Source organism: Stegodyphus dumicola, chromosome 4, assembly GCF_044657685.1.
Source record: "Stegodyphus dumicola isolate Sdum_Otavi_A_Nest chromosome 4, ASM4465768v1".
NCBI lineage: Eukaryota > Metazoa > Arthropoda > Arachnida > Araneae > Eresidae > Stegodyphus > Stegodyphus dumicola.
Genome location: NC_140771.1, coordinates 16059658 through 16076252, shown reverse-complemented (window position 1 = coordinate 16076252; position 16595 = coordinate 16059658). Strand labels below are relative to the sequence as shown.

At 36.6% G+C, this 16595-nt stretch overlaps 1 protein-coding gene across 2 annotated transcripts in view; it reads left to right on the top strand.

The window, feature by feature from the left end:
- Positions 1 to 16595, top strand: part of LOC118205498 (aurora kinase C-like) — a 62627-nt gene that overhangs the window by 31735 nt on the left and 14297 nt on the right. For both annotated transcript variants that reach the window (XM_085814597.1, XM_085814598.1), the window contains one exon: positions 1738 to 1876. In XM_085814597.1, coding sequence (XP_085670723.1) covers positions 1738 to 1876 — 139 coding nt within the window. The remainder of the gene's footprint in view (positions 1 to 1737; positions 1877 to 16595) is intronic.

Below are 16595 nucleotides of genomic sequence, written 5' to 3'. Positions count from 1 at the left end.
CTTGCTTTGGCATGGATGTTATAAGTTCTTGGAAATGTCTGGAGCTAGGTTGTACCAAATCTATAAGCCACGGTCATGCAAATTCGAGATATTCCAACATGGTGGTGCTTGAGCTCTGAGCTGCCACTCCATGATATGCCAAATTTGCTGTATCGGGTTAAGATCTGACAAGTTAGGTGGCCTGGACATTAATTGGAATTCAGCATTATGCTCCCCGAATCACTCCAACACAATTCAAGCCTTATGACATGGGATGTGGTCCTGCTGGAAGATTCTATTTCCAGTTGGGAAGATATGGCATCTAAGGGTGCAATTGATCCACAATTATGTTCAGATAGTTCATAAGCTTTCATGGTCTGTTCTACCACAATTAAGGGTCACAGAGCATGATACTACCACCACCAACCTGTGTATGACTTGCTGTGTGGGAAAGGGGGGAGCAACTGTTTGCCTGGAAGATGGCATACCTTGACATGGCCATCATTGTGATGAATGAGAAATTGTTATTCATCAGACTATGTAACTTGTCTTTCACTTATATATATGGCCCAATCTCCACATTTCCAGGCCTAGTGTAGGCATAGTTAACAATGACGGTTGGTCAACAGAAGCACACGAGTGGGATGTCTGCTGCGCAGTCCCATATCCAGCGGTGTTCCTTGACCTGTGTGTTGTTCAGAAACACTTGCTCTTGGACCTGCACAATGTCAGCTGAGCTACTGTCTGGCACCGATTTTACTGCACCAAGCGGGACAGTCTCCAACGTCCTTTTTCTTTATTGATGTGTGGACTTCCGAAACCTTGGAATCTATTGCTGGTTTCAATGTCATTTATCCACTTAAGTTATCTATAAGTACTAACAACGGCATATCATGAAAAACCTATCAGTCGTGCAGTTGCAGAGATACTCTTTTCGAGTCTTTGGCCATTACAATCTGCCCTCTATCAAATTCGCTTAGATCAGCAACCTCTCCCATCACTCACAGAAGTAAGTACAAGAATGGTTCTTTACCTTCTCCAGCGGTTAGTATTGTAGTTATTAATATTTTTTAAATGTCTGCATGAAGGAGGAAGAAAGAAATGAAGTTGTAATTTGCATGACTGTAGAGGTGCTTAAAATAAGCCATGGTAATATCTGAATTGGTATAAAATATTGAAAATAATGGTATATCTTTTAAAATTTAAAATAAAAGCCTGTTATTTATATTTAATAAAAATTACCATACACATGTATCAAACTTAATCGCCAGATTTGTAGGATGTACTGTGTTTGATTTTCAGACTCATTATAGACTGCAAAATTGAGCTTATGATGTTATTCATTATTGTTCAAAATTATGTCCCTTTGAAATAGTGACCATTTTAAATTTACTTTCAGGTGAAAAAGAACCTCCTCTCCTAAAGTGTAAAACCCCAAATTTGTAGTGCCATATAAAATTGGCACATTATTCTTTTATCAAGTTAATTTGAAATGTTGCTAAAAGCCTGTATGGTAGCTGCTTTCGTAAAGAAGTACCATGCTTACATTTATATTTATGTATATTTAAGACAGTAAATGATAAATTATAATATTTACATATTTTATCTAATTTTTGTGACATATTTATAAGCTGTAAGGTTTGTCTGATAATTTTTCCACCTGTTGAAAATCTTTAAAAAAATTCCGATGTGTGTTTATTTTAAAAAAATATGTATGTATACTTGTTTAGTCCTTTATTAATTTTTTTTAATCTTCAGGCACCCAAACATTCTTCGATTATATGGATATTTCTACGATGAAAGCAGAGTTTATCTAGTTCTAGAATATGCTCCTGGTGGAGAACTGTATAAAGTTCTGCAACAGTGCAAGCGGTTTGATGAGAAAACAGCAGCAACGGTAAGTGTGTGGAAGACAATTTGGTACTCTTCTGTTACTGGGACTAGGTTCAGAAAAGTATGTATGTGTGCACATGTGTATGTATATACACACACATATATACATTAGGGTGTTTCATTTTTCTAAATATGTGATTTTCACATGACTTTGCTTACACCCTGAGTCTAAGTGATATGCCAAATTTCAAGATTGGATAATATTTGGAGGGTTACACACATTAATCACTTTGATTTCAAGCTAGTGAAATCTCTAATATTGAAGTGCTTTGTACTGATGGAGGGATCCAAGGGTCATGTATCAGAATTGAAAGGGAATTCAAACGAATATTGTTGTGGTGAGCTTGCCATCATCACACTCAGGAACTAATATTGAAAGGAGACTGTTTGCTAATATTGTTTGACTTCTAAATTAATATTGAAAGGAGAGTTTGAGGTGTGTTGTGCCATACCATTAAGTGGTCGTGACATTTAGATTTTTCAGAAGTTCGAAAGTCTCTGAGCTTTATTTGATAAGAAGTCGCATTTTACAATGCTGGATGAAGAAAGTCCCGTTCAAGACTTCCTACAAAAACAAGTGAGAATGGTTAACTATGTCCAAAATGTCCTAAAAGATGGAAGGTCATCCAAGATAAGACTATTAAGAGTTATTACAACTCTTATTCTTGGACCTAAGAGGTTGATCTCAAAATGACTTCAGTTTTTGAATCCCAGGGCTCTGCATGATGAAGGCAAATATATGCAATTGTCTTCTTCACTAAACAATTGAATATTCCTCAATGAAAATTGAAAGGAATGAAACAGGTTGCACATTTTGTTAGCCTCATTTATTGTTTGCTTTTGGCATGAGGCATCTGTAAGTTAGTCTGCTCCAAAGAATGACTTAGATATGCTACAGCTTCTGAGTACTTACTCAGATGCAAGTGTCAAGTGCCATACCAAAGACATCATGTTAAGAGACATCTGGTATCTGTCAGAAACAAAAACAGAATTGACTTAAACAGAATTGAACAGAATTGAAAGTTATTACTCGGGCTGATAGGGAAAATATGACTAAAAATTTTGCAACCAAACCTGCAATGAAAAAGAAAATGAAATGATTAGATTGAAAAAAAATTTAGTTTTGAAGGAAAAGACCTGAGCTATTTTGTTACTTATAAAACACAAATATTATTTGAATTGTTTGGGATCCACAATGTGATAGAATACTGCAGTGATTTTCTAGGAAGCCATGTGAACACTCTTAAAGTTTTCAATGATACCACAAAATGAAGAATTTCTCTCACAAGAATGTTGAACAACTCATTTAGGAATATACAACAAAAACAATTCTTGCTGAGGGTAGTGGAGCATCACCAAATGAACTAAAGAAGGGATTGCATTGTTCATAGTTGATTAATGTAACGCATGTTTTGCTTATCATATTACCTATTAATCATAATATCTAGTTTTAATATTATTTGGCGTTTGTGATTTCTAGTTTTCCCAATATAAGTAATTAACATCGAAAGATCTACTTTTTGCTTGCTTTTACAAAACTTATCAAAATGTGCAATCTCTAAATATTATCAAATCTTGAAATTTGGTGTATATATCTTTTACATCATTGAGACTTGAGGAGTAAGCAAAGTCTGAAAAATTTTTACATTTTATTTTTTGCCTTGCAAAATAAAACTCTAATGTACATACATACTTAAATGCAATACACTTATACATACATTTTCTGAATTCAGACCCGGAAAGGGAAGAATACCGATAATTTTCTTATTTCTTCAGTATATGTAAACTTTAGTCATCTTTGTTTATTCATCGTTGTCTTTATAAGGAAAATCACACTTTCAAGTTTTTAATTGCCCCCCCCCCAAATCCCCCCCTGCATAAAGTTATTAAACCTAAAAGCAAATACTAAATATTTCATTCATTATCATTTTGAAATATATCACAGTAGTTTTGAAAATTAATTTTTTAGAGTGAATTTCTAGATTCTATTGATTAATTTAAGATCACTGCAGTATTAATTGATTTATATAGGTGAAACTTGCAAATGACCTGCCATTTTATCAAATCAAATATCAGTTTCTTTCCTATAACAGGGTTTGTATGGTCCTTAAAAGTCCTTAGATTTTTTGGAGTTGATTTTTGGTCCTTAATTTTGGCCCAAATCAGCAGAAGGTCCTTAATTTTAATCATCTGAAACTTCTGACTGTTTTTACTACTGTCATTTTGAGTGTGAATTAGCATTTTGAGGAATATTTTTGGCGAGTCACTGCCATATATATGGTTATCTTTTGAATGGGCTCATGAGTTATAACTTGTTTCTATTCCTAATATAAATGATGGGATACGCGAGTTTCTAAGCAAGAAGTGAAACATGAGCTTTTCGAAATTCATTTTTTCTAGTAAAGAGCTCTTAAGCAACTTTTCGCTTTTGGGGTGTGAATTCTTTTATTAAACGGTTCTAAATTGGCAGCTTTTCAACATTTTGGCGATTTTAAGATCGGTTTCTATAAGAAACTTTTTAATTCCGAGATCTGAGAATTTTTCGACGATTTTTTTTAAAACATTTTAACATTGATTAATTCCATTAAAATAATGATAATATATTGAAATTATATTTTTAAAAAATAGTGTTAAAATAAAACATTTTCATTTTTTGCTGTCACATTATAAAGTTTCATTTTGGCAACTTATTATACAATATTTTGAATCTGAAAAATAAACCAAGGTATAATGCTATAAAGCACAATTTATGAAACAGCTCTTAGCAAAAGCAAAATTGGCTATGTAATTAACTAAAAATATGTCTTCTTAATTTTTCATAGAGTTTTTCCCGTGTAATTCCCTCAGAATATCCATCAGTTTTCTCTAGTTTCTCAGTTTCATCAGCAGCATTGACAACATTGTCTTTTGTTATGAATCATGCTGATTATAATCTTACTTTTCTCATTTTAACCTATGCTGTTTGGCATAAAATCTACCTGCTACTAAACCTCTAGACTGACCAAGTATGTGACAAAATGAGACATTAAAAAAAAAAAATCATCATAAAGCTAATTGTTAGTAAAACGTAAATACCGCTTATCTTCTTTCAAATATGACCAATTATCGTAAGTGTAAAATATTTAATGCTACTTGATAAATTGCATAAAGTTTATTTTATTCTCAAACTTATTAATAATTATGTTCATTAATTCATGTTTAATAATAATGCACACTATTTAGGGATCTATTTCATTTTTAGGATGGTGTTACAAAAGTGAAATTCAGGCATAGATAATATTTCTAACTGAATTTATTCAGTTCCCATTTGCCCATAGGTCCTTAATTTTTTTCATTAATGGTCCTTAAAAGTACGTAATTTCCGTGTTCAGAAATGTTTGTGAACCCTGTATAATCTATTTTTACTCAACCTTTAACAGCTTTTCTAGGTGAGTATTGAGCATTGCATACATAGTTCGATAGATACAGAATTTTAATTTTCAATGTCTGTAATATTTTAATGTGTATCATTACATTACACCTATACTTAAGTTATCTCTTAAGACTTATACCCTTTCCCGTATGGATTAATTGTTTAGTTTTTAATACAGTACATCTTTCTGTGTGTATATGAAGTTTTAGAACTTCTGTGTAATTAAATATATATAGTTGAGTTTGATGGAATAAAACATATACAGTACAAAGTCCGAAATCCGGAATGATCTAAAATCCGAACCTCAAAGCCACAAACATTTTTTTATTTATTTATTTTATTAATGCTTTACACATGCACATTTAATATTTCTTTCCATAATAAAATGGGGAGATTTTCACTTAAAAATTCCGAATCTTAATTTCACTTAGGCACTAAATAAAATACCTCGTTATGGAAAAACAATCATGTAAGCATAAATTTGTGAGATTAATAATTTGGCTCTATAGCCGAGTATCTACTTGGCATACATCTCAAACCAAACATTCACCTATTTTATATCCCTGATGCCAGCCTGGCGAGTTATTATTTATTATATTTTGCTTTTATCACTGCATGTTTATCAATAACTCATGCTGGGTTGTCTAAACTTTTTTTATATTAGTAATTGAATAACAAGAGTATGGCAATCTTGTATGCAGCTTTACGCTTGGCGATGATTATAGATTTTTAAATGCTATAAGAAATGTTGACGAGGAAAAATTCAACAAAAATTTCTTTCCATATGCTGAAAATGGATTTTGTTAATGAAACGCATAGGCCAAAAGATTACATTTAGTGCTATTTTAATTAAGAATAACTGATATGTTATTCACCATAAACTCGGAAGTGGCGGCGGAATATATCGGCACACGGCAGAATTTAGGTAATACGAAATTTTTGGAATTTGGGGAAGCACCAAATGGCAAAATTAAGGGATGAGAAGTTCTTATGATTTAGGGAAAGCACTGAGATCCAAAGTTTAGGCACGGTGAAAATTTAGAACTTAGGAAAGCTGCTTTGTAGCAGAATTTAGGACACATAGAGACTGCACAAGGCGGTATCGAGCACCGGCCTTAAGTATATGTGGGAGTTTATTTATTTAGGACTCTGATTACTTTGAAGCATGTGCAAGAAATAAATAGGTATAATAAATAACTAATACAATTTAGTATGCAATAGGAGTAAGACAAAATTTAGCAAAACAACTTTGCTTTTGTTGCCAATCTTGTGATAACATAACATTAGTGGTGCTTCCTTCTTATGAAAAGAAGGAAAAGAGCTTAGGCGATGTTGCCCATTGCTCTTCCGCCATTTGATCATTTAAATCAAAGGTTTTAAATGGTAACTCCCGTGAAAGGTAAATAATAAATAAATAGATAAGATCTCAAACTGACACCAAATATATAGTATCAGCAAAAGATCCCATCTCTAAATTCAGGGTGTCGGTTAAATCGTTATAACTTCTCAATTGGGTGAAGAGCTGATTCAATCCCTCAACCACCAAACGCAAACCCTTGACCAAACAAGGTTGCGATGGCAAGTCTAAAATAAAATAAAGTAAATAATTATTTAAATAAGGAGGGCAGAGGTACTTTCTTAAGCCAAATGGCCAGGTGGTGTATAAAGATTTCATATCTATTTCCAAATTATATTCCAAAACACAGCTATGAGAGAGAAATCCCTGCATAGTTTCTTTTACACACACACACACACACAAAAAAAAAAAAAAAAAAAAAAAATTACAGGGTGTCTCAATGCTTGTTTCGTGTGGTTTTAAATTCACCTTTCCTGTAGGTGTTTAGTATACATCAGAAGCCCTATTATGCCAGAGAGCCCTTTGTATAGAAGGGCTTGATTAAAGCTAATGTAGGGAAACCCAAGGAATTTGTTTCTAGGGACAGAAAACACCGGACATCGTCCCAGGAAGTGAAAAGGTATTTCCTTTTCTTCTCCACAAGCTGGGCAGAGAGGAGATTTGACAAGACCACATTTGTGGAGGTGCTTGGCCAGGTAAGCATGTCCAGTAACAATTTGAATTACCTGGCGTAAATTAGTTCTACTGAGGTGTACGAGTTTACCTGATAAGTTAAGTGTACTGAGCACCAATTAAGAATGAGCGCAGTCTGGTAGTTTAGACCATATATCATCATGTTTGTTCTTTATCTAGCTTCTTACTTCTTTTTTAACAGTTTGATATGAAACTGGGTAAAATGGTTCTGGGCCAGACATGGGTAGTTGTGAAGCATCTTTAGCTACTTTATAAACTAATGGTGTTATGGGCCTGAGCTAGAGAATTGAGATCTTGAGTACAGTTCAAAACACAGTTTTGTAACTTGACACGATTAACCAGGGCAAGGATGGCTGATTAGCTGTCAGAGAGAATATATATATTCTTATTAACTGTATTTTTAGCTAAGAGCTCCCTGGCGACCATATTGATCGCCAGAACCTCGGCTTAGAAAACAAATGTTAGTTTACTAAGGTATAGATGAAATCTTCTCCAGATCCCTTGGTTCTTATAAAAGCTCCAACTCCGTTGAAGCTGGATTTTGATCCATCTGTGTAACATTCAATTGATCCTGTTGAAATTAAGTCAATTAGAGATTCTATCTCATTCCTTTTTGGTATATAAGTTGAGAATAGTTTATCTGGAACTATTGTTTTATTAATTGCATCTTTGGGCATATAGATTATAGGGATCTCATTGCCCAAGTCCAGGCATATGTCAGTGTGGCTTTTATGACCGAAACCTGTCCTTTGGCACCATGTGCCATTTTTATTCAACCTATATATGGCTTTAATTGCTTCTCTGCTCAAGAATAATTTCAAGGGTGGAATTTTCAATAAAAATTCTAATGCAGCAGTTGGGGTACTGTTTAAAGCCCCACTAATGCATAGGCAAGCAAGCTTTTGCACCTTTTGTAAAATGTTTAAATATGTGCTTTTGTTAATAACATTGATCCAGACCATGCATCCGTAAGAAAGCATTGGCCAGACTATGGCAGTATGAATCCATAGAGTAGATTTTGGGTTAAGGCCCCATTGTTTACCAATGATTCGCCCGCAAAGTACTAGTACATTTGTGGCTGTTTGTGCCTTTTCTTTTATATAGGTGATCCATGTGAGTTTACTGTCCAGGTAACATCCTAGGTATTTAATGCATTCCTTACGTCTGATAATCTGGGTAACCAGATTGCCAGTTTCCATTTCTTTTTCCACATGAAAACTATGACCTCTGATTTTTCAGCAGAGAAAGATAGGCCATTTGTTTCACCCCAGTGTGATACTTTATTCAAGATTTGCTGAGCTTGATTGTGTAGGGTTCCAATAACGAAACCCTGTAGTAACACAATAAGGTCATCTGCATAAGCCTGTGACATGCTAGGTTCCTCCCTTAGAAGTACTAAGAGTGAGTCGAATACCTAGTTCCACGGGAACGGAGAAAGAATACCACTCTGTGGACACCCTTTAGTAATATCTTTCTTTACTTCACAGTCAGTGAGACTAATGCAGATATTAATGTTTTTAATCATAAAGATGACCCATCTAGTTATCATAGGGTGAATATGACTTCCAATAAGTGCCTTATGTATTTTCTTGAAACGGATGTTATCAAAGGCTCTTGCAATACCCAGTAGAGTCCCAATGGCAAAGTGTCCGTCTATAATTATTTTTTCTATTCTCCACACCAGTTGGTGTAGGGCCGACTCAGTGGAGAAGCCAGGCCTAAAATCGTGTTGTTCTAAGCCAAAAGTATGGTTTAGATTATCTGACTGAAGGGGCCAGAAAATCAATCGTTTCAACAGCTTGAGCTGGAAGGATGTTAGGGTAATCATTCTAAATGAGTTTGGTTTGTCATATGTACTTTTTCCTGGTTTGGGGAGAAACATACCTCGTGAAGTTCTCCACGCCTTAGGAACATATCCTAAAACCAAGCTAGATTCGAATATGTCCACGAGAATGTGGCCAAAAATATCCCAGCCTTTCTGAAGCTGCCTAATTTTTTACTACAAACTACCTAATTTTTTATTAGGTAGTATTTAATTTATAGCTAACTGCTTAACCTTAAAAATTATCTCTACATATTAAAACGAGTTACTGCCTTTCATTAATACTCACTTTGGTCACAAGATAAAATATAAAAATTCAAGTAAAACATTCTAATGCATCTACTAAGACTTAAAATAATACAGAACAACTTATCACCTCTGGTGCTTTAATGGCTTATTGGAACCTTAAAGTATATTAACTGGGTTACAACAACTGGAACTGTATGCAAAGCTACGGCACTAACTGCATCAAACAGAGCCTGACTAACTTTCAACACTTGCCAACTTTGCCTACATCAGGCCTTTCAGGTTTGTTCTAATCAGCAGGTCTCTCTCTAGACAAGCAGCAGCAGTGACAACAGTCAGTCTTTTGTTATGAATCATGCTGATTATGATCTGACTTCTCATTTTAACCTATGCAGTTTGACATAAAAATCTACCTGCTTATTTACTAAACCTCTAGATTGACCAAGTATGTGACAAAATGAGACACACGCACAAAAAAATAAATAAATAAATAAATTAAATTAAATAAATGAATAAATAAAGCTAACTGTTAAAATTTATTTTATTCTCAAACTTATTAACAATTATGTTAATTCATGTTTAGTAATAATGCGTACTACTTAGGGATCTATTTTATTTTTAGGATGGTATTACAAAAGTGAAATTCAGGCATACATAATATCTTCAATTGAATTTATTCAGTTTCCATTTGCTCATAGGTCCTTAATTTTTTTCATTAATTGTCCTTAAAAGTCCTTAAAAGTACTTAATTTCCGTGTGCAGAAATGTGTACGAATCCTGTCCTCAGCTGAACAATTATGGTTTAAAACCTGAAGGTTAATGACATTAGAAACCAGGGAGTCCTTATAAACGTCTCAATTTGTGTTTTTAATGTTTCTGAAACATTCAGCTGGAATTTTATCTCTAATACAAAATTGTATAAGGCAATGGTCTGAAAGTGAGGGATTGTCACTTACATGCCAATTCTCAATAAGGTTATAAATATCAGAAGAAATTAGTGTGAGGTCAATGACTTCTTCTCTTCTTCTGTTGACAAAGGTGGGTCGATTTCCCCTGTTTACTCAAGTTAGATTGGTATTCATTATAAGTTCCATGAGATTTTCTCCTCTAGCTCATCTAGTATTGGTATCAGAACTGCCCCATGATAGGTGGTGAGCGTTAACATCACCACCAATAATCATAGGAATATTGTTTATTTCACAGAAACTCACAAGATCTATAAATTCTTGCAGAATATTAATATTTTTAGAAATGTAAATGCTAGTTCTAGGTCTTTTATTAGGTCCCTCTGACGAAAAGAAGTGTACGTTCATGGGCCTACCAAGGATTTTACCCTTGTACACTCAAGGTTCTTGAATTAAGGCAACAAAAGTGTCTTGCTTACCTAATTGAGCAGCTAAATTGTATGAAGCTGCTCTGCTATGTTGCAGGTTTAGCTGACTAACCTTAACCATTAAAACAGGTTAAATGAGAGATAAGAACTTACCCTGAAGGATTTTAGGAGAGAGTTAAAAGCCGCATCCTTAACCCACGACTTCAAATGAAGTCGTGACAGGGGAAATCTGTTCAGAGGTCTTCCCCAGAGCCTCCAAAGGAAGCTTTGGTTCCGACTTCTTTTCGGTCTCCCCTTCTTCCATCAACTGTTTCCTCGGAGGATGCAGAGGAATTGATTTCTCCTGTTGTCTCTGTTCCTTCAGCTGTACAGAGCCACGGGCACCACAAAAAAGTTTGAAATTCTGGGCCTCCAGGTAATCCATGAGCTCAGGTCCCACTCCCAGCACCAGTGTGTTACCTTCGTCTACAGGGATGACTGCCTTGATGGTGATCTTCTTAACATCCAGGCACTTGTTACAGGCATCAAGGAGCTTGATGTTATCTTAGTAACCTGTTACCAGGAAACCAAGCGAAAAACCTCTTTATATGGTGATAACCGGGATGATTTTCTTCAGGGCCAGGTAGATCATTTATTAAAGTCTTTAGGGCGTCTACAGTCTTCTGGTCCTCACATGCAATGTTGAGGCCATTCGGCTGCAGGACTGTTTTGTGGGCCCTACAGGTGGTGATGGAGCCATCGATAATTCGGTCATCAATTATAGAAGTGATGAAGTCCGAATCTGCCGATGTTATGTGTCTGGAGTCATCCTTGCTGACGACCCACAGAGTAATTGCCTTCCTCACAGCTTGACTATAAAGCCATCGTTTCTTGAGGGCCATTTCCGGGGTGTCAGCAGCAATGCATTCTCTCTTACGAGAATCTTCATTGCTTGAATGACTCTCTCTCACCAGTTTGGAGGTCGCTCCAGAGGTCCCAGCTTTATCTGTTTTCTCCCTTCTCCCCAGAGATCGAGATCCCTTCCATTGCCCTCTCCAGCTGTTTCCACTCCTTCTGGCGTTGTCTCTTTTCTCTTCTTTTATTTAAAACCTCTGTCATTCGTGACTGGTCATCCATCCGCATGCGCATCTGGCACAGCACTTCTGACAGAGGAGACAGTATCCATCCCCACTGGATTCAAAATGTCTGTGTCCAAAGGCACATTCACCCCTTCACCAGCGGTTCTGGTTTCTGTAGTCCTGAAGAGAAGAGCGTCCGCATCCAAGGGCGCATTCACTCCGTTAGAAGGAGCTACAGTGGTTAAAGTGGGGATTTCAGAGGATGCGTTTTTATGATTCTATATTGCTAACATCCATTTTGGTATTTGATTGAAAAAAGGGGGAGAAAAATTCCTTCCGATTTTCTAAGAGCCAGTTTGGAGGGGCTAGCCTTGGATTCAGCAGCCAGCAGTGACCTCAGAAGAGCCCCCCGTTCTGGCATGCAGGACCCCACCCAGGCACCACCTGGAACTACAAGGCAGGCGAGATTATACACCAGCTGATAGAGCAGCCAGGTCATGCTGGTTAGGCTGCCCCGGGCTCCTGTACTATCTGGCGGTCTGAGACGCAAAACTCAGTGTTTCTCCTGTATCCTCTACATGGCTGCTTCCTACAAGACTCCTCCTCTCCAGATCAAAGGTCCTCGAAATTTCAAATCCTCCCCTTAATTGCCGGTTTTCCCAGGGAGGAGCGAGCGGTCCGTTGGGTCGTCATAAGAATCATCAAACCGAACCTTATCCCATAAACCACAGTATGCCACAGAACTTTGTGGCAATTACCCATTTAGCACCACTCAGGGGGCACGTGTGACTTTAAGGATAATCACAGACGCGGGTAACATTACCTCCCCCCAATCTTGTGATACACAGCCAATAATGTATAACAGACGCTATTAAGCTAGACTAAAATTATCTTTACTGATTCGAAGGCATTTCAATTAATGTAGCAGAACCAAAAAAAAAATTATTTCTATATATCATGATTTGCATAGATTAGAAAAGATTTTTCGCAGCTACAAAAACCTTGGTTTCAGATATCTTTAAGATTGTGCTGGTGGTCTTTTTTGGTTGAGAAGAAATAATTCGCAAGGACTTTGCTACAAAGGACTGAAGGCTGAACATCACAATTTATAGATATTAAGGACAGACTTCTGAAAATTTAATGCTGTGGGCTTGCTAAAAGATCAACTGACTAATCTGGTTTCTGCTGCATGACTGTGCAGTTCAATTCCATTCTTGTCAAACAGTTTCTAGCAAAATATCAATTCTAAACAACCCTCCTTATTTACCAGATTTGCTCTTGTGATTTAAAGTGAAGTCTCATTTTAATGGCAGTAGGGGGAAAGGTTTTAATGTTCTTCTGCTGCATTCTTTCATTTTATTTATACAGTCAAAAGTCGTTAATTCGGACAGAATTCGGACCCAGAATTTCAAACTTTTTTGTGGTGCCCGTGGCTCTGTACAGCTGAAGGAACAGAGACAACAGGAGAAATCAATTCCTCTGCATCCTCCGAGGAAACAGTTGATGGAAGAAGGGGAGACCGAAAAGAAGTCAGAACCAAAGCTTCCTTTGGAGGCTCTGGGGAAGACCTCTGAACAGATTTCCCCTATAATCCGGACCTCAAAGCTACAAACTTTCTGCGCATGCGCACAGGCGTTTACGAGAGCGCATAAGACCTTTACGGCTGCTAATATGTTTGTGCGCATGCGCATTTAATGTGTGACGGAGGTATAAGCTGAGCTGAAATTATCTAATTCAGTTAATGTTGCAGATTGCGTTGTTCCTTAATCTTCGAATTGGATCCGGCTTATTATTTTTTGCAGACTGTTAGAGCAATTTCATAAAAGTAAGCTTGAACTTTCGATTATGTCAAATAGAATTTCCGATATATATTTACTAATATGTAATTTGTATCTACAAAGCGAAAGTATGTTTTGAAATCCAAAATCTGTTTATCAATTTCACGCCGAGGATTGGAAGTTGATCTGTCAGCACTATCCTTATCTTCAGGGCAGATGTTTTTATTTTATTTGGCTTATAATTCCTTGCTAAGTGTAGTATTTTATCTCGATGTACTCTGTCTTTGATATGATTTAAATCAAGTTCCTTGTGATTACAATTCGCTTTCGATAGTGAAGAAAGTGACCCAGAGATTATTGAAAACGAAAACATTTCGATTAACAAGTAAGTCGGTATTCTTGGCACAGCAATTACGGGACTTGAACAGCGGAACTTTGTAACTGAACAAGAAATTATGTCTGTTTATTGAATTAAAGAGAAAGTATTATCACAGAAAACGAAGCAACTTAAACAACTTACATTAAAAGAAATGTTTAATAAAGTAAACAAATAAATATTAAGTTTTTTTTTTTTTTTTTTTTTCTTTTTGTAAATTTTGATACCCTTTAGATCATAATTGTTCTTTATTTCATAAATTACGGTTTCGTATTTTTAATTTCTGCATGCCATCTTACCAGATTTAAACTGATGATCGATAATCCGGAATCGCCGAAGTCCCGACGAGTTCGGATTAACGACTTTTGACTGTATACACTTTGGCATTTTTACTGAGTATATATTAGAATATATAATAAATAAATAGCTTGATGAAACTTTATAAAGTAAGATGGAAATTATTCATATTCAAGTTAGAATTTATTTTACACAGGCAAATATTACAGCATTTTAAAATCGAAACAATAAGAGCTTTTAACAGTGTACCTCGGAACATCAAGTCAAGAGTGTCAGTGAACTCCGACGCCTGTCTTTCTCCTCTCTTCGAGGCATTTCACCACCTGGTCTCCTTTTCTTCATCCGAGGCATGTCTTTCAAGAAATATAGTCTGGTTATCGCTACAGGCAGCCCCCCTTCCCACCAGCGATGGCAAGATTTTTACTATGCCGGTGACTGTACGCACCGGCCTGAGCAAGTTACCATTGCCGATGATTCACAGTTCAGCGCAGGAATAGCTGCTGGCGATGTGGTAATCTCCGATTTTGTAAGTGCATCTGCTGTTGTAGAGACGGAAGTTGTGCTTTCAGTCGTTGCGTGTGCTGAGTCATTAGCGCCTTTTCTTGTAACATATGCTGGTTTAAGCCAATTGATAATTACGGTCTTAGCTTTGCCCTTTATGGAAGTTGTGACAACTTTGTCACCTCAACTGGTCATAATCTTTCATAAGGGCTTTCATATGGCGGCTAAAGGCTTTTTTTTTTTACTCCGTTCTTCCGAAGGAAAACATGACTGCAGGTGGCGTTGCATAGATTCGCGAAGCTTTCCAACAAAAGTCACTGGATGTGGGGTTCCAGGATTAGGGCACAGGAATTCTCCTGGAAGGCGAATTGGAGCTTCGTACACTATTTCTGATGTGGTTACTAGCAGATCATCCTTCCATGTGGCTCTGAACCCTAATAAAATTGTAGGAAATACAGCAGTCCACTGATGATTGCAGATTTCAGCTGCTGATGAAATCTTTCAACTTGGCCATTTGCAGACAGGTGGTATGGAGATGAGCAGTGTTGAGCTGCACCAAGGAACTTGGTTAATGTATCGAAGAGTGATGGTTCAAACTGCCTTCCCTGGTCGGAGTGGGAATCCAAATCTGGAGATCCAACCTGGGTAGAAGGCTGCTACAACAGACTGTGTGGATATATCTATTAACGGAAATGCTTCAGGCCACTTGGAAAAACGATCGACATATGTGAGACAGTATTGAAGGCCTTCAGATGGAGAGAGAGGTTCTGTGAAGTCATTGTGCATGTGTTCAAATCTAGCACTAGGTGGCACAAAAACACGAATTTTACTTTTGGTATGGCGTGTCACTTTAAATTTCTGACATTGTAAGCACTCACAAGCACAAGATGCCACATCCACTTTCACTGAAGGCCAAACATATCTTTCGTCAAATAGATTTACTGAGGCTTTAACTCCTGGGTGTGAGAGAGAGTGCAGGCTGCTAAACAGTGGTCGACGAAATGACTGTGGAACGATAGTCAAGTGTTAACCAGTAGAGATATCACAGTGCAGAATAACTGAAGGCTGACCAATTGGAAGGGGCTGCAGTTGCATTTCTTGATAAAATATATTGCAATTTGGCGTCATTTTCTTGCTCCTTGGCGACTTTAATTTCTTATAATTACCGTATGGTCACGAATTTCCATTGCTTTTTCTCACCATGTGCAGAGGGGATGCCCAGCAGCTTTTGGAGGGTCTGCAGATTCCGGTTTCCACCAGGTACTGGAATTGTTGTTTGGCTGCTTTAAGCTTATTGGCTGAAAGCCTGTGCAGCCATGAAAATACAGGTGTGCCTGTAGTCTCAATACAGTGAGTAATGTCGTGCTTAATTTTTCATGGAGCTAGCTTCTCTAAGCGCAGGAGAGCCTTCGGAACTCGGCAAGCAGTTGGTGATGTAGCTAAAGTTTTGCATTGTGATGGCAATGCTTCAGTCATTTGATGGAACAGTGAATATCAGTAATATGGTTTTAAATCCAGAATATATCACCATGTTGGCATCTCATTTTGATTTCATGCTCTGGGCAATTTAGGGAAAAAAATTCTTAATGCAAAATGCCTCTTAAAGAAATGTTAATTTATATATATATATAATTTCTGCATATCATTTTACTAGGTTTAAAGTGATAATCTGAAATTTGGAGTAACCAAAGTCCCTCCAAATCCACATCTCAGACTTTGTACTGATATTATTTTAATTCTTTTGGTAAATATTATAGTAATAATTTAAAAGAATGTGACACCTGCGTGGAGTTTTTAAATTATTATATGCTAGAATGTATATACTATACGTACATGATATCTAATGCTCT